General features: G+C 38.1%; 1 protein-coding gene across 4 annotated transcripts in view; it reads left to right on the forward strand.

Moving 5' to 3' along the window:
* Positions 1–19,696, forward strand: part of Macrod2 (mono-ADP ribosylhydrolase 2) — a 1,928,923-nt gene that overhangs the window by 1,829,866 nt on the left and 79,361 nt on the right. For 2 of the 4 annotated variants that reach the window (XM_021192060.2, XM_029536734.1), the window contains exon 14: positions 8,612–8,689. In XM_021192060.2, the coding sequence (XP_021047719.1) occupies positions 8,612–8,689 (78 nt within the window). Of the gene's footprint in view, positions 1–8,608; positions 8,690–19,696 lie in introns of all 4 variants that reach the window. The other 2 variants (XM_029536733.1, XM_029536732.1) reach the window with 1 other exon arrangement.

Genomic DNA, 19,696 nt, shown 5'->3' on the forward strand with positions numbered 1-19,696 from the left:
AAACCTCCCTCCCTAGAAGATTCTAGTATTTATCAATAATGTCAAGACCAAATCTTTACATACTCCATATGGGCCTTTGGAGGACATTCTCAATCTGAAATGTAGCATACATTGATTTTGTAACATGATTAAGTCAAGAAAAATCATATCTACAGTACCTCAGATACCGTTTATTTAATATACCTTTTAAAATCTACTGGTTTACTGATTTTAAAATTAGTTGACTACCTTGTCTGTGAATAATGCATCTGCCTATTCAAGTAAATTGGCATCAAAACTCACTTCTCTTGGCATTCTTTCTAGTATTCATAACAATGATTTCTGTAGCATTTACATTTTATTAGGTGCTGTAAGAAATCTAGAGATAAAGTATTTTCAAGGATATGCATAGATTGTATATATATTGACAATCTGTTGACTTTGGTACTGAGGCTGGGTGGGTGGTTTCCAGGAAGGAAAACATCCTGTGAGAATACCCAAAAGCAATAGCAAATAACATGCTGTTATTAACTATACGTGCCATGTTGTACAAAAGACTCTTTATGTCAATGTGCTACCTTGCAGAATCCCAACTCTATTCATACTGAGAGCCTTAGCTATATCTCATGCCTGAGGCTGAGACAGATTTGCTTTTTTAATAAAGTCAAGAAGGCCTGCGGTGTCACACCATGGAATGGAGAAAGTTAAGGTCAGAAAAAGGAGGTCAAGGATACTGAAGCAACCAAAGCACAGGCAACCAAAAATAAGAGCAGATTTTCCTTTGTTTACATTGCCAAAGGGGAAAAATTAACTTGATGGAAAGGGTAATTAAGCATTTCTTTTCCATCATGGTCCATCTCAACTTTGCATCCAGCTGTTCTCTTCTGCGTTGTGATAGTTCTTAGTCCAGATGCTCAGGTAAGGAAGGAGACAATGGCCCTGGTGCCATGCTACAGTGCTTGCCGCTATTTACCCTTATTTTATTAGTAAAGAATGAAGATGAAGGCAACACTCAAATGGTAGCATAGAGGCATTGTCTGACCAATATGTTTTGACTAAACCCATACAATAGTATTGTAAAAACTTCAAAAGATTATGAAACACTCTCCATTTCAATGTGCAGAACCTCATTCTTTGTAAGATTTCCATAGAGTTATAAAAGTTATTGTTCTAAGTCCAGAGTCACAGTCTTCTGTTAGTATTTATCCATCAAAATGATTGATTTTTCTAACATGCTTAAATTTTCAATAACAACTTACAGAATGATTTCTATTGCAATAAAGGGATGCTCAAACTATTTTCAACAAGTTCCCTGGCATTTAGAAAGTATTTTCTAATAGATGCTAAATTAGTTGTGTATGATAGTAGTTTCCTAAAATAATTCAAAGGCTATTATAGCCTGAATTCCAAATCTCTAGGAAGTATTGGCCACCTTTTAATGGGAGTTAACGAGAGCGTAATGAAGACAAATGAGCAGCCATAGCTCATTTGGGCCTCCAGATACCTAGAGCCATGTCCTGTTTGAGGATCTGGATGTGTTTCAGGTAAATATAGTTCATCCTTGTATATCCAGCCTCACTGGGACCAGCCACTGTCAGCTCATCCGTGGCTGAATGCTGGAGGAATGGATGGTTATGTACATCCTTCGTACATAAGTAACTGTTTCCACATCCATGAGAACACAACAGCCACTAGACTCTAGTTCACTGTGAACAAGCACCCTGGTCAAATGGAGGGCAGGTTACCTTCTTCCTAATTGCTTCACATAACAAAAGGAAATCCCAGTGAGCTAACCAGCCTAAATGTTTGACTTGGCTAAGTTAACCCAATTTATAAGAATCAAAAACAAAAATAAAAACAAATCCAGTGGGATGTCTCTGTGTTACTTTTGCACCAAGCTCTAGTTCACGGTAGAGATTTATACATTTCTGATGTCCAACATTTATTTTATAAAAACCCTATTAAAGATTCTACACCAAAAATGATGGCCTGCCATCAGTTTAATGATAGTTCAGGGCTCCTACTCTTGCTAGATACAGTTTGTAGACGTCTGCCTTGGGAGTATCTTCAGAGACAGTTAATCATCTGTTGTCTTATTCTGAAGTTCTGGGAAGGAAAAATGTGCAGGTACCAAGGGACAATTGCATATCATGCATTGTTATTAGCGGTTGTCACTATGTAATACAGATAGACTTTTTAACGTATTTCCAAAGCCGTTTACATTTTTAGCTGTGGTCCCTCTCTGTGGCCAATTTTTTTTTTTTTTTTTTTTTAATGCTGTCAAATGAAGCATTTCATGTGATTCCTTGCAATGTTATCTTGGCACAAAACATTTTGGTTTGGGTTTTGTTTCTTTTTTCCATTGCCCCAACCCCTACCCAATTGGGTCTTCTGCAATTACTAGATACATCTCAGTTTCTTAAATTTCTTTTAAAAACATAGTCCCGAAAATCTTTTAGAAAACCACAGCATCATGAACTTTAGTATATTAATGATTATAACTATGTTTTTACTACTTGTAGGGTCATATATCCCTATGAGAATGTAATAAACACTTTCATTTGAAAAAAGAAGATGAACATATGAACATATACATGTTCTTTAGTATATCATTTTGTGAGTATGGCCCCTAGAGTAGATCCAGGGATCTCCAGGCTAATAATATTTGTACTGAAACAATGTCATGTTAAAAGCAAGTATTTGCATGGATTTATAGTTCAGATAATTTTAGGAAAATTCAAAAGTATAAAAATTTATCATTTGTCATCAAAAGTTTAACCTACCCAAGTTTATTTCTCATTGAAGTGTACAGTGGTATTAAATGACTATTTCTTAAATTTCCCCCGATTTATGGAATTTCTCATTTCACTTTAAACAATTTTAAATATTCTTTTAAATCTTTTTCAAGTTTTTAAATGAGATTTTGAAAAACTTATGAAAGTACTTCTTAAAATTCTTATTAATCTTAAAAGCACATCTATGTGTTTGAATATTTGATTTAATATTTGCATTTGAAAAAATTCTTAAATATGACATTGACCTTACAGATTTTAAAAGTCAGAATCTCTATATAAATTTAATTCCAGTTTCTTCTATTAGAAAAAAATGACTGAATCTGAGAATTGGGTGATAACTATTTTAAATTTTTAATACTCCTGAATGATAAATTTTAGAATTAGGAAAAATTACAACGTCAGTGTAGCAGAAGAGCTCAGCATATACAAGTCCATTTTCCAAGGTGATTTGTGAAACTTACAGAGGGATAAGCAACCCTTTCCTTACATTTGCAATGCTTCCTGTCCTGTTTAGCTGGACAACATGGTCATAAGTAAAATAGATTCTAACCAAAACCAATGCATTTCTTGTAATTCTGGAGGTTACAAAATCCAAGGCATTGGCTGAATCCCTGACTACTGATTTTCACCTTCTATCCACAAATAGACTCTTTGTGCTAGATCCTTATGAGGGGGAGGGGGAGGTGAGATGTGTCTCTTGGTCCTCTTTTGTAAAGGTACCTAGTCTATCAGGGCCAACTCCCATGGCCAGGCGCTCTCCATGATGCCTTCTCTATATGGCTTAGACTTTTGTCATTTGAGTTTAAGGTGGAGATACGACATTAAAACCACAACAACTAGATAATATTCTCCCTCTTCCTACAAAGGATAATCTCATATACATATTAAAATGGGTCTTCCATGGGACTGGAGAGATGGCTCAGTGGTTAAGAACAGTGGCTTTTCCAGAGGTCCTGAGTTCAATTCCTAGCAATCACATGGTGGCTCACAACCATCTGTAACGAGGTCTGATGGCCTCTTCTGGTGTCCATGAAGATGGCATACTCATATACATAAAACAAATAAATAAATATTTAAAATGTCTTCCATTTTCCACTTAAGCAAAAAAGCTGCACTATCACTTAAAATACTTAAGTATAATATAATAGGGGCCATGATTTAAAACACATGGGATCAACCCCAGTGTAGTTAGTTTGTGAGGCTGGAAATTCAAGCAGTGTTTTAGTAGAATGACTTCTGCAGAAACGGTCTTCCATAGCTCCCTGGGTATTTGTGATCCTTTGTGGGCATAGAGTTCTCATACTGCTCTAGGGAAGTAAGTTTTACATCTGAGACAAAGTATACTTAATAATTGGTCATGTTGATATGAAATTTTTATTATCACATAAAATGTGCATTTGAGTATATACACAGATACATTCAAATAACATGTCTCTAAGTTTTATTTTCTTTCATGTATTTCATACCTGACATCAGAGTATGCCTTAGAATTTATAATGTGCTGAACTTATTTGGTAGCATTAAATAATTTTGAAGGTAACAATTGGTTGTGTCATGGCGCCACTGAGATATACTCCATAGATTAGAAAAGTCTATGTAGAGTTTGTAAGCTCAGAAATTGCTTCAGTAATTTTAAATCAACTCCCTAAAGAAGTCAAAAATAAAGGAAAACATAATGTATTTTACTTTATACAATGTATAAAGAACCATGGCTGTGTCTCAATACGGATATACTTAGGGCCATTGAAATTGGAATTTTACATACTTTAAAAAAGTATCATAATATATCATTATCTTGTTTTCAACCATAAAAATCATCCATAGCATAAGGTCATACCAAAATAGCTGATGCTCTGTCTTGACCCTCAGGCTGTAGTCTTCTAACCCCTGAATTAGAAGATATACTATAGCTTTGTGTTGTAACCCAGGCCTATGATCCTAGCACCAATGAGGCTGAGACAGAAGGCTTGACACTTCAGACCTGACTCAACTACAAAGGAAAAGCTTGTTCCAAAACAAAACAAAACCAAAAAATAGAAAATAAATGCATTCTTAGCATCACTTTTAAAAATTCCTTTTTGGCCTTGGGCCAGAGCATCACTTTCAGTCAAGGCTGTCCTGGAACTTATCCATAGCCCCTTCCTTGTGGGGCCGCAGGTATTGGGGAAAGAGTGGGGTGGGAGAGTGCCTGCGTTCCACCAGAGTTCCGGTGCTCTGGGCAGGTGGACACGGGAGGACTGCGCATGCTTTCCATGCGGCCCCATGTGGGCATCTGGCTGTGTTGGGCCACTGACCCCAAATGGTGGGTGGTGAACAAGGGGCAGCCCCAGGTACCAGGTTCTAAGTTTTCAGCATCCCACTCTGGATATGGCAGAGGCGCTAAGAACAGAATAGAGGCCTTAGAGCAGCACCTTGGCAGGAGATAAAGGAAGAGAGGAGAGGGCATGGGAGAGGGAGGCGCTGGGTGGTTCCCACACAGAGTCCTTAGTATGGTCCTTGACTGCAGCGTAGGAAGGCCTTCTGGTGGGAAATTAGACGGCTCTTTAGGAGAAAACCTATCCCATCATTCAAGCACTCTTCAGGATCAGAGACAGTCTATGGTTTTAGAGCTTTATTGTAGAAAGGCAGGGGGAAAGAGATAAGATAGAAAGAGAGAGACTGGTCATGGCCGGTGGAGAGATGGGGGAAGGGAGAGAGAGAAAGAGAGCTAGAGAGTAAGAAAGGTGAAAGCTTAAGAGAGAGAGGTGAGGCCAAGCAGCCCCTCTTTTAGTGGGCTAGGCTATCTTGCTGTTGCTAGGTAACTGTGGGGAGGAGTCTAGCCAGAATGCCAGAAGCTTGGGACATTGTCTATGTGACTGATAGCCACACGCCTCTCCTGTCGGGGCTGTGGGGTCGGTAACTTCCACAGGAGTCAGGGGTCCAGGAGACATGATCAAAAGTCCTCCATCCCATGTAGGTGGAAATTACTCCCCACCGGGTCCCACAGGGGTTCAAGACCTCAGCTCAACTGGAGACCATGCTGTCTGTGCATAGCCCATTGCCCCACACTTCCTCTTTTCCCAGGTTCCAGAGTGCCAGCTTTTGGGGCCTTAAGGAGCACACCTGGCTTATAAAGTCCTCCATGGAAGCTGTTAACTGACCCATGTCAGATATCAGAGAGAGAAATCTTGGTAGAAGCAACATAGCGAAATACTGTGTGGTGTTGTAGGCTTCCCCTACCAAACCACCATGAGCATACCTACGACTGCACACACTAAGGACTGCAGTGGGCACTAAGGACACAGATATGCAGGCTGTAAATGGACTTCAGCTAGCCAGTGTGTTTGTTTGACAAGGACCATAGCACCCAGCAGTACACAGTTGTAGAAGGATGAGAAGGTCTCACAATGCAGGTCTGGAAAAATTCTGGATTCCCTAGGCCAGACTCCTGTCATTCCTAACCTTCACTTTGTTCTCAAACTTTTGTAATTATGACTCACTCACTATTAAATGTGGTAAATAACTCGAGAAAAAGATAACACACATACACAGGCATGCACAGTAGGTAGGTCAGGACTGTGGACGGGTAGAGTATCGTGACTAAGTTCTCAAATGCTTTTCATTCACTTTATATAAATCATCCTATTATAAGCTTATCAACTCAAAACACATAACCTAATCATCTAAAAGACATCCTCGTCTGGGTGTGGAAGCATCACGGGAATCTCATTCTTCAGAAGGAAGAGGCAGGGGGACTACGGGTTCCAGCCCAGCCTGGGTTCCGTAGCAAAAACTGAACTAAAAAAAACACCAAGAAAAATCAAATGAACAAACTAATAGACAATGAGGGTAATCTTTGGTACAATATGTGGTTACTGTTCTGTATAAATTAACATACTTCAAATATACATGAATCTTGGACAGTGTTAATGCTGAAAGAAGTGAAAGTTATTACTTAAGTGATAATATATCCTTTAAACTAGAAAACTAAAACACTTTCTTATGCTGACACAGATTCTTTTCACCATTTTTTTATTCTTGATGTTAGTGTGGAAAAGGGCATTCGAAAGCTTTCTCATCAATCTTTTCGGTGTTAGCACCAACATTAAAAGGGTATATTTTAACGGGAGTTGGTTTTGCCATTTTTGACATGCAAGAGATAACAATTTTAGGAAATGAGTCTGTGCTCAATTTTGCTTCCAGTTTCTGACTTTTAAACTTATTGTCAGGCTCAGAAAGAAGTGAGAAGCAGAGGAGAGGATTAAGCACTTGCCCTGGGGGGGAATTATTTGCAGTTAATTAAAGCCGCACACTCCGGTGTATACTTGATTCATTGGTTATTAAAGCCGAGTCATAGGGTAACTACCCAGGTTTCTCACTTGTCCGTCAAATGTTGCTTGTGGCAGACTGAAGAAACACACTTCTCATAATAATCGAAACCCATGGTGTTTGACGCTATCCTCCAGTTTAGAGAAGCAGGGGAGGGTGGAAGAGAGGAAGACAGGGAAGGGGGAGCAAACAAACAAACAAAAAAAATTTTTATTTTAGTTTCTGTCTGACTTTGTTGTGTCAAAGCCTTAGAACTCAGCCAAAAGGCACAGACCCAAAGAAACAATTCAGAGGAACTACATGAGATTTGATGGCTTCAGTTTTCTTCCCAGCTGCACGTTGACAAGGTCAGCTAGGGATATGAAGGGATCTTGAACAGTGTCCCTTTGGGCTATGTAAGAAAGGCATACTAGACTATAAGTTTCATGAAGGCAAACATCTATTCCCTGTTGGGTCCCCAAGGATAGAATAGTATCTGCCATGTACTTAGCCCTCAACAAGTACTTGTAAAATGAGTGAAAGGCCTACTTCTGTATGGCTGCTCAACTATTGATAGGTGAGCAAGGCCTTTTTTTCAAGATTCTCCAGAAAGGGTGCAACATCCATCCTTCTTGATTTGCAGGAGTTCATTATGACAGCACCTTTTGAGCAGTGTTAGTTGTTCTGTAATATAAGCTGTAACATTAAAATTGGGCATGTAGGGGCTGGCAAGAAGACTTACCAGGAAAAGGGGCCTAGCACCAAGTCTGATGACCTGAATTTGATTCTCGAGACCTACAGAGCAGAAGGAAAGAAACAGTTAGCACAGTTGTCCAGTTATTCCTACATGCATGCCAGGATGTTCTCCCTGGATACACACACATACACACACACACACACACACACACACACACACACACACACACACACACANACACACACACACACACACACGTAAAATGAAATAAACAACATTTTTGAGTGGATATATATTGATTGGATATTTCAAAGGGGACTTGAGGGTGAGAATCACTTTGTACAAAACAGAAGCTCTGCATCCCCGCCTTGCCCTTGTCAACTGTTTTGAGACCTTGGGAGGACCTTGTTTGTGATTAGATTTCCAAGATTCAATAACTGATTTTTTTCTTGGGACTTGGCACTCACATATGTGTGCAGCTAGAATACTGGGGCCATTGAAACCATTGAAATTGGGTAATCCTTTAACTCTTTCTAGTTTGTCCTTCTTTCAAGGCCACATCTCTGAGACATTTTTGGTGAAGCCCGCTGTATGCTATCTTCTTGGCAGTAAAGATACCTCCGTTACTTTTCTCTGCTTTTGAAGCTTGGCACTGCTTTCTTAGGCAGTACTCTAAGAAACTAGTCTTTGATGGTGAAAATGCTTGTGTTTTAATGTTACAGTCTGAAATAATAAAGTGTATTGCCTTAAATATAAATCCACTCGGTTAGCAATAGAAGAAGCTCCTTTTCCCACCTGGAAATGATGATCAAAGGCACAGTCTTGTTTTGTTTGTTTGTCTGTTTGTTAGCAGATTCTGCAAAGGATGACAATACTATAAAAGACAGTGACATGACCAATCATTCTGTGTGTGACCAAGAACTTCCCAATGGTAAGTTGTACAGTCTTTTTTTTTTTTCAAGGTTTTTTTTTCTACTAATGAGTATTAGCTATTAAAAGTTGGGTGTGGATTCTTCTAGAAGAGTAGAATTCTGATGCTATTTTCTTACACTAGCATCTTGGTGCAATATCATTGCATGGAATGTCCTCAATCCATGTCGTTCATTATTTTTGAGCCAGGCCAGTGCATTGTATATGCAATAGTTTTTAAACAATTGAAATGAATATACAACAAAAATAAGAACAAATATGAGACATATGGAGAATAAGCCCAGGAAACTAAATCTCCATATCCATATCCTTGGAATACCAAGAAGAGTAAACAAAGCCTGCAGAAATAAAGCAATCTGTAGAAAAATAATAGAAAAAATAATGTTTTCCTAAGGCAAACCAGTGTCTATGCCCAGAATGTAAGAGTATATGTTATATTTATATGCAAAGGTAATGAAAACTCAAATAAGAACAGACACCTCCATAGCCTCATGTAATTTCTAAAGATTGGTAGCTAAGAAAGGCTTGTAAAGTATACAAGAAAGACAAAATCTGAATAAGCAATATTACCAGAGTCACACTGGCCTTAGTCTGCTCCCTGCCCTAATTGCTGGGGAAAACCAGAGTGGTTGAGCTGTTTAGGACCCCATTTCTGTACCACATATTCTCAAGTAATAGTTTCTTTGGAATAGAAAGACTTAGAAAAAGTGCCATCAAGGCATGGCTTTGAAGAACTAAACCAAAGACTTGTTTGCAGTTGTTTAGATCTGACAATATAAGTTCAGAAAGGGAAACAAAATTCATACTGAGGAAGACACAACCGGAAGGCTCTGAGTGCAAGTTAAGCATATGAAAACTGTTAAAATAATCGTTTTTTAGTATCAAACTGTATAACCAATTATCTTTTTAACTTCAAAAGTATACAGTGTTTAAAAGTGACAAAGATTATTTCTACTCTTACCAATTAAAGTCAAAATAACTTGGGTCATTTCTGTCATTAGTATCAACTTGCCAACCTAAGCAAAAAAAAAAAAAAATGCATATACTGTATTGGTTATATTATGTTTCATGTAATCCTGTTGTTATTATATATGAGCTACATATATAATATAAATATTAACACTATTTACATAGATGATAGATAGATAGATAGATAGATAGATAGATAGATAGATAGATAGATAGATAGATGTAGAGTTCATATATACATACACATATGAGAATAAGAAAGAAGCTATTTAAAGTGTTAAAGGGTTAACAGGACAATAAAGAATTGCCAGGCTATGTCCAGGAAAAGGTGACTCTCTGGATAGTGAGACCAAAGTTAAAACTGCCTTTGTCTTAGGTAATTTACTGTTTCAGGAGAAAAACGTCTGAAATCATGTTGCCAAGAAGACAGGAACTCTTACAGCATTCAAGGGTTGTGAGTTGAAAGCCCAGAGCCACACACTGGCAGGACAGTGAGCCAGCTAAGGTCCGCTTTCTGAAGCATGCTACACACTTTCAAATTCCCTCCATCCCCAAAGCAAATTAACACCAGTCCAACTTTCAGGTCTCCCAGACATCTGAGAAAAACACACATGAGGTAGTAAGAAGAGCAAAGAAAGGGCCTTATCCACATCAAACAACTTTTATAAATAATTACTGAAATACAATATCCAATACATATATGCAACAACAACAACAAAAAAAGACTCAACCAAACAGATGAAAGGACGCTCAAGATGCAGCAATGAGAGAAGTCAGCCTACAAGAGCTGAACATATTGCTGATAAGAACAAAGTAGAAAACAATGGCACTGAGGGCTGGAGAGATGGCTCAGTGGTTAAAAGGCCAGGTTGCTCTTTCAGAGGACCTGGGTCCAAATTTCCAGCATCCACAAGGCAGCTCACAACTGTCTGTAACTTTAGTTCCGAGGGATCCAACGCCCTTACATGGTGTCAGGTATACTGTGCCAGACATACATGCATATACACCAACGCACATAGAAATAAATAAAACTTTTTTTTAACGCTGACACTGTATACTCATAAAGTAATGATTGGCAAGACTGGAATTTTTACCTGAGAAGCATTATTGAAAACAAAGATAAGAAAGTAAAATCAAGCCAGAAGCAAAACCTGTGCTAACTCAAGTTAACTCAATGAACACAATCATGTTCTAACAATATATTAGACACGTGAAAGATAGCTTGTGAACGACAGGCTAAATATGAGAAATCTATCCAAATTAAAAATAGTAAAGAGAAAATAAGAGCACAAGCACTAAAGTATGGGAAAGTTACTTATTACATAGTGCCAAAGTATATCATGAATTGGAGTACAAATTGATCAGCACCATTATTTGAATGAATTATGTGAGCAACTTCTATATAGATAAAAGATATCGTGGGCCAAATTTCATCAAAAGTTTTGAACTCCAAGCAGAACAAATGAAAGTAAATCCACAGCTAGGCCCATCACAGTGAAACTGCTGAAATGGCCAAATTTCTTCAAATCATGTGTGCTTCAAGTGTAGTAAATAGAAATAAATCTACAGTGAGTCCAATCACAACAAACTGCTGAGTTCCAAAGGTAAAAAGAACATCTAAAAAGTAGAAATATCTTTAAAAAGTAGTCATCAAATAAACACTTTCCCAAGAGATGAGTTTCCAGTAGATACAGTGGAAATGCAAAGAGAATGCAAGCAAGAAATGGTGGGCGAGGAACTGGACAACCCTTGAGGAAAAGCATGTTCCAAGAATATGAGCTAATTAAGGCTATTTTACAGGAGATAAAAAGAGGGTCTGCCAGGATAGGAAATACTGGTGCAAGGTAGAAAGTTAAAGATATATGAAAAAATTAAGACGAAAGTAAATTAAATATGAGCCTTGTTTATTCTCTTGGAAGATGGGAGTAATTAATTTTGTTTGTTTGTTTGTTTGTTTCCTGTTGTCATGGAGAATAAAGGTGCTAATAAGTAAGTCTCAGTGGCCTTCAAAAGTCAGAAAAGGAAGTGAGCCCTGTGTCAGATGATTGCCTGAAGGGTGTCCATGCCATGGCCCTGAGGGAAAGGGTTCAGGCAGAGGTTCAATGGGCTCCTTGCATAGTGGACACAGAATTAAAAATCATAAAAGCTAAAGTATGTGGAATTGCTGGTCAGCATCATGGAAGGATGGAGCCTATGCAGATTGAGACCAGTTGAGCCTGTGTCAAGGACAATTGCCCAAGCTCAGATAAAAGATGCTAAAGGATTTGATGGTGTTGATTGAGCTTCACTGATTGGGGTGGACTTGTTGACTGGAAGGGAGCATGTAAGTGCTCCTAAACTGCATAGTTCTAAAAATATGTAGCTTTTATGTGTGTTTTAGAGGTTACCTTGATATATATATATATATATATATATATATATATATATATATATCTTTGGTTGTTGTTGTTGTTGTCTTTGCTTTTATATACATTTGCTGCAATTTTAAAACCTGATTAAATGAAGNAGAGAGAGAGAGAGAGAGAGAGAGAGAGAGAGAGAGAGAGAGAGAGAGAGAAAGCAGAGGAATGAATTATTTATTTTGTCTTTTGATCATGTGGCACTCATAGCTAGCTTAGGTGATTCTAGAACACACAATGTAGCCTAAGGTAGCCTCTTATTTGTGACACTTCTTCTCCCCCAGCCTTCCAATGTTGGCATTATAAACATTAGTCACCATGAATTATTAGTGGTGGACTACCACACAAAGATTATGGCAGGGTGCCCAAGATTGGCACAAAAGGCCAATCTATAAAGGTAATACTCAAATTTAAAATTCTATGTTATATTTCTAAAAATATAAATTCCATTTAAGAACATTCTTGAAAATTCATCCTAATTGTAATTGTATGTACCTGTATTAGTTGTCGTGGTAGATATCTGTAGCCTTTTTACTGAGGATGGTGAGTCCTGAAGATTACAAGTTCAGACTGGGCACTAGAACAAGCCTCTATCTCAAAATACACACCCCAACCAAACTGTACAATAAACTGTACAAATAGAATTAAAAGAAGGCATCTTACTTTCTTGATTTTTTTGCAAGGACATTCTGAACACTAAAGTATATTCAATAATTCATATAATAATAAATGTAAGTAACATTGTAATGAATGCATACTGTATCAAATGACATGACTAAAATACAAACAAGAAGGTATGAATGTATAACTAGGCTATTTTATCAAGTCTAAGACTCGAAACAATTTAGTTAAATTCAATAAAATTGTTAAGGCTTAAAAGGATAGAGTCAGGTAAAGGAAAAGTATATTTGGAAAATAAACATCAATCAAGAACAGGAAAGACGGATTTGAAACCTATCTAGCCAAAATTCTCAAAGAAGAAAGAGTTAGTCACTTTATACCAATGAAATTTTGAGTCCCTCATTGAATATAGCAGTGATGGGTCTTAATGTGTCAGAAGCCAAGGCAAACCACAATACAAATCAAAACCTATTGGAAATACAGCAAGGAATTCACAGATATAATATGGTCAGCAATGATGGAACAAATAGACCAAGAATAACATAGAATGATTTTAGAATGTGATTAACAGTGTAGTCCTGCTGCAGGAGATGACAGGTAGATCAATAAAACAGACTAACGAGTCTAGAAGTAGGACCAAGTACACATGCTGGCTGGCACTTCAAAGACAGATGGCTCAGTAAGTGACCTTAAGACAACTAGTTGTACATCGAGCGGGGAAGAGGGAAGATGAACTGAATCTCATCTTCAATCCTGCCCCTGACATAAGCTCCAACAGGAGCAAAGATGAAATATAAAAGTGATATAAAGTATTAGAATAAAAGAAACAAAACTTATTCAACACTAAAAAGAATGAGCTTTCAAGACATAATAAGAGAGAGGGAAAATTTATATGCATATTATTAAGTGAAAGAGGGCAATCGGGAAAAATTATTCGCTATATGAGTCCAGTTATATGACGTTCAAACAGACGTACAAAGACTGTAATGATCAGTGGCTGCTAAGAGTGGGGTGGGCGCAGCAAAGATGACTAAGAAGGACACAGAGGAACCCAATGACATTGAAAATACCCTCAATGACATTATGGTGGCATCTGTTACCATGCATTAAGCCCACCTGGTGAAACATGTAACACCCAAATGAACCCCAGTGTGAGAAAGTACTGTGTTAAAACCAGTTAGCAAATAAACCACTCAGACTGTGAACGCAAACCCTTGGGGAAGCGAGGAGGCTTCCATCAGGTGTAGGGAGCATATGGCATATTTCTATACCTTGCTTTTAATTTTGCTTTGAACCTAAAGCATCTCTAAAAAATAACCTTAAAATATCTTTGGTTTTCTCACACATAATTTTGTGTAAATGATAAAATAAAGACATATTGGATGAATTTGTAATGTATGGATGTATGCTCATATATGCATATGTCAGAAATAAAGGTAAATTACTATGTCTGATTATATGTTTGATAAATCTGATATGATATATAAAAATCAAATCCAGTTCTAAATGATATCTACTCGAAGCTTAGTCTCATCTGAATTTAGAAATTTCTTAATTTAGAAAAAGTAGCTCACATATCAATAAGATAAACACAAAAGGCAAGAACAAAAAATAGTACCCAAGAGGAAAATGAGCAAGACTCAGTTACTCAACCTTAGTTAATAAGATATGAAAAATAGATGACATTATTTCTTTACTTTTTAAAAGAAGGAACATAAAATGGGGATAATCTACCTTCTCTTTTTAAATAATTGAAAATATATGAAATTAATTGAAATAGTTTTTGAACAGACTCATTCACTATTAATGAAAGGCCATCAATTTACCACCAATAGTTTTGATATAACATATTTAAAACACATAGAGATGTTTATTCATAAATTACCCATTACAAAATGACATTTAATAGTACAGGCAAAAATACTTAGAACACCCCAAAACTTAATCCATCACAACAAGGGATATTATATACCTTTCAACATACAGTTTTGAAAAGGTAGATGATTTTAGAAAAATATGAAGATCAGGAAATAAAGGATAAATTCATTTTGACCACAAGATATATTTATAAAGCTACACATATGCACCTACACAGATAAACCAGAATATACATATGCATTGCATATTTGTTTATACTGTGTCCACAGTGAAATTGCAGTTGTTGTAAGTACAAGGAAAATTATTTTACAAGTGATTTACATTAGGAGAGTCAGTTTTATGGGCCCTACAGGAGTACCAAGGATGTCTAGGGGATAATCAAATTCATGTTAGTATAGTTTCATCTTTAGCTTTTGATCTGGGACATTTGGACATGGCAAAGACTCAATGTTAAATATGAGCAGCAATTTTCAAATTGAACAAAAAGACATAATTTTGTTAAGACAAATGTCAAAGAAACGAAGTCTCTATTCCTAGAAAAATCTGAGCATCTAGTAGCCTGCAAACCATGCAGCTGTATTGTCGTCTTTGTCCCAAACAGTCCATTTACACAGTCAGTTTAGGTTTAGCCCCTAGAAATACTTCAAATCCAGACTGATGTCCCCAGACAATTTTTATGCAAATTAACCAAAGCTAAAGCATTAGCTTGAGCCAAACTTAATTATCAGGGCTTCAAAAAACAATCATGTGATCCATTTCTGAAGAAAAGTGAATGGAGTTGTGGATTATCTGTTCTAATGCCTCTCCTGTTAGTATGGATGGTTGAGTTTGCTGTATGAAAAATATATACATAAACTATGAAATCCTTTGTGTTCTTTTGTCTCCTCTGCCAGGAGGATTAGGTCAGAGGGCTGTGAGGATTCTACTACATTGAATGTAAGGCAAACAAAGCTGGCCCCATGGGCCCAAGAAAGCAGGAAGAAACACTGGGCCTGAGTGGCTGGGAGCACAGCAGTTGCCCTTCAACACAGGGACCAGGTGCAGGGTGCAGGCGCTCACACATATTCTTGCCTTTAGAATGTCAGATCCTGGAGGGCTCTGGATTGAGCAAACGGTATCATTCTTAAATTTCAAAGCTGGAGACTTTATGTCACCTTCAATTTTTCACACCACATTTCAGTGGGGAGAAATGAGAAAACAAAAGAAAGTATAGATTTCTATTCAGGAAATGACTGCCAAAATATACTATGCACTCAGGTGAAACTGCCCAAGAGTAGAGACAAATGAAGAGGGCAGGGGAGAAAAATAGTCCCTCCGAAGCCCTGAAATGACCTTTCAGCTTGTCAGTGAAGGTCGGGCCTTAAAGTCAAGGCAAGCTCTCTGTTAGCCCAGAGCTGCCCATCCCCCCTCTGCTCCCACCTCCACCACCATTCACACTCAGACAGACCTAACCTTTTCAGCAGTGCCTGGCTCTCTCTATGGAACAGTGGTCATCCCAGTATTGAAGCCAGTGCAGCATGGACACCCTCAGCAGATGTAGTGACACTGCTCCAAGAACTCCCTACTCTTTCCACACCATTATACAGAGATACCGAGGCTGCATATATGACTTAAAGAGCCCAGAAAGGACCAGGTGTCCCCATGTCTGCAAAGGTAGAGGATGCCGCCCCCTCCATTAGCAGTGAAGGGTGTCAGTCTGTAGGCATCATTCACTAGATAGACTGGGCACCAACAGGACATCAGATAGGAGCCTAAAAGGTTGTCTAGTGCCACAGCCATTTCTCATCCATAAATGATGAACCTGGGACCCAGAGAGATTGAAGTCTAACATCCGGTTTAGCCTTAGTCTAAAAACAACAGTGTTTGAAACAATATGATATGGGGAGCTCTGGGGAGCACAATCTAGTGAAAGAGGAAAACAAAGATACAACTGCATTAAAGCATTAAAGGAGTCTAACAGACAAGAAGAAAGAAATCCAGTGAATGACAGCCTTATACAAAACATAACTCCTACTTCAAGAGATATTTATTTTGGCACCAAATATGAGTGACCATGACTCGGGAATACAAATTCAGCTAACTCCATATTATAATTTTTTTTTCTAACTGTCTCAACATCCTGTTCATTAAACCATTTTCTTATCATTCATACTATGTATTGCCTCAATGACAAAGTCACATTTTGTACTGTTTGATTTCCTGAGCATATAATTTCCAAAAGCATATCTACTTAGTACAATCTCCTTGTCTATGTTTTGGGTTTTCAAGATTTTATCTTTATTACTTTTTAATTGTGTGTGAGAGTGCATGCGTGTGTGAACTCATCCCTGAGCACACATGCATGAGTGTACAGGGGAGTTGTAGAAGCCAAAAGAGGATGTTAGACCCTCTGGAGCTGCCGTTATTGGTGGTGATAAGCTGAGGATGCTGGGAAACTAACTCAGGTTCCCCTCTAAGAGTGGTGGGTACTCTTAGCTGCTGAGCCCTCTCTCCAGCCCCTCCATTCCAATTTTTAAATCCTTCCTTTCTGTGGTTGAGAATAGGTATCTATGTAGTGTTTACTAGAAAATCAGACTTTTACTTTTTTGCAGGATTAAATCTTTCCATGCTGCAATTCTGATGTGCATACCTCTAGATATTTATCTAGAAAAAAATTTAGAATTCAAATCCTGTGGTTCCTTAAAAACAAAAACAAAAAACTTCATTCTTCATTTTTGGGGGTTTATTTTATAACCCTAATTTTATGACTTTACATTTTTCATTAGTAAATGTCACTTTGTTTCACTTTAACAAATGTTTCCAATTTTAACAGTTAATATATTGTTTCCCTCTCAACTTTCCACCATCTAAAAATCATCTAAAAGTGATTTTTTTAAAGAGATGGAACTCTGTTTAATGCCTTCCTGGAAAGAGCCTTTTTCATATGGGGTGCCTGTGTTCTTGCAACTGTGAACATTTTGTGGAGACCTGTCTGTCCCTCGACCTCTCATAACCAACACCACTGGCACTTAACTTATATCAGAAGGAATAGCTGCTCTCTCTTGCATACCCAACAGTGATAAAGATGGAACAGGCCTGAAGACTTTTTTATTGCTACTACAACTTCTCAGATAATTTTATGACCAATAGAAACACTATATCATCTATAGAATGAAGGGAACAGATACAGCTCTCACATATTTATGCCAGAGGTAAAAGAGGAACAGATTCTTTTTTTAAAATTAGTTCATTTATTTATTTTTTTCACTTTGCATCACTATTGCTGCTCCCCCCCCTCCCTCAAACACTCCCTTCCCCCATTCCCTGTCCCCTTCTCTGAGAAGGTGAAGTCCCCAACCCTGACACATCCTCTTCTACCTAAGCCAGACAAGGCAACTCAGTTAGAGGAGCATCTTCCACAGACAGGCAATGGCTTTAGGGATAGCTCCTGCTCCTGTTGTTGGAGGAACCACATGCAGACTGAGCTTCACATCTGCTACATATATGCAGGGGCCTAGGTCCAGCCCATGTATGCTCTTTGGTTGGTGGTTCAGTCTCTGAGAGCCCCAAGAGTCCAGGTTAGTTGATTCTGTTGGTTTTCTTGTGGAGTTCCTACCATCTATGGACCCACAATTCTTCCCCCAACTGTTTCATGGGAATAACAGAACATTAATAGTGTCAGAGATTGGTTCTTGCCCATAGAATGGGTCTCAAGTTGGGCCATTCACTGGTTGGCAATTCCCTCAGTCCATCCTCATCCCTACATTTCTTGTAGACAGGATAGATTTTTGGGTCAAAAGTTTTGTGGGTAGGTTGGTATCTCTAAGGCTCCAATGGTTGCTGCCTGGCTGCAGGAGGTGGCCTTTTCAGGCTTCATTATCCCCGTGCTGTTAGTTTCAGCTAAGGTCATCCCCATTGATTCCTGAAGAGTCTCCTCCTCCCAGGTCTCTGGCAGGTCTGTGAGATGCCCCTCACCCCCAACACCCACCAGCTACAGATTTTCATTCATTCTCCTGGCCCTCTGGCTCTCTCTCCAGTCTCTCCCCACACCTGATCCTGAACCCTCCCCATTTCCTCCCTCCATCTACCTCCTATGACTATTTTATTTCCCCTCTAAGTGAGATTCAAGCATCCTTGCTTGGACCTTTCCTCATATTTAGTTTCTTAGGGTCTGTGGAGTAGAATGTGGATATCCTATACTTTATGGCTAATATCCACTTATAAGTAAATACTTACCATGCATGTCCTTTTGGGTCTGCCTTCCTCAGGGTATTTTCAAGTTCCATTCATATTCCTGAAAAATTCATAATGTACTTGTTTTTCATAGTTGAATAGTATTTCATCGTGTAGATGTACCACATTTTGTTTATCCATTTTTCAGTTGAGGGACATCTAGGTTGTTTTTAGATTCCAACTACTGTGAATAAAGCTGCTATGAACATAGTTGAGCAAGTGTCCCCGTGTATAGTGGGGCATCTTTTGGGTATATACCCAGGAGTGGTATAACTGGGTCTTGAGGTAGAACTATTCCCAGTTTTCTAAGAAACCATCAAAATGATTTTAAAAGTGATTGTACAAGTTTGTACTCCCACCAGCAATGGAGAAGGGTTTAGCCATCTCTATATCCTCGCCAGCATGTGCTATCACTTTAAGATTTTGATCTTAGTCATTCTGAGAGCTATAAGATGGAATCTCAGGGTTATTTTGATTTGGATTTCCCTGATAGCTAAGGATGCCTTAGCATTTCTTTAAGTGCTTCTCATGGGGAAAAACCTTGAAGATATGGGCACAGGGAAAAAATTTCTCAACAGAACACCAATGGCTTGTGCTGTAAAATCAAGAATTGACCAATAGGACCTCATAAAATTGCAAAGCTTCTGTAAGGCAAAAGACACTGTCAACAAGACAAAAAGGCCACCAACAGATTGGGAAAGGATTTTTACCCATCCTAAATCTAATAGAGGACTAATATCCAATATATACAAAGAGCTCAAGAAGCTGGACTCCAAAAATTCAAATAACCCCATTAAAAAAATGGGGTACAGAGCTAAACAAAGAATTCTCAACTGAGGAATACTGAATAGCTGAGAAACATCTGAAAAAAATGTTCAACATCCTTAGTCATCAGAGAAATGCAAATCAAAACAACCCTGAGATTCCAT

Source organism: Mus pahari, chromosome 3 (genome assembly GCF_900095145.1).
Source record: "Mus pahari chromosome 3, PAHARI_EIJ_v1.1, whole genome shotgun sequence".
Lineage (NCBI taxonomy): Eukaryota > Metazoa > Chordata > Mammalia > Rodentia > Muridae > Mus > Mus pahari.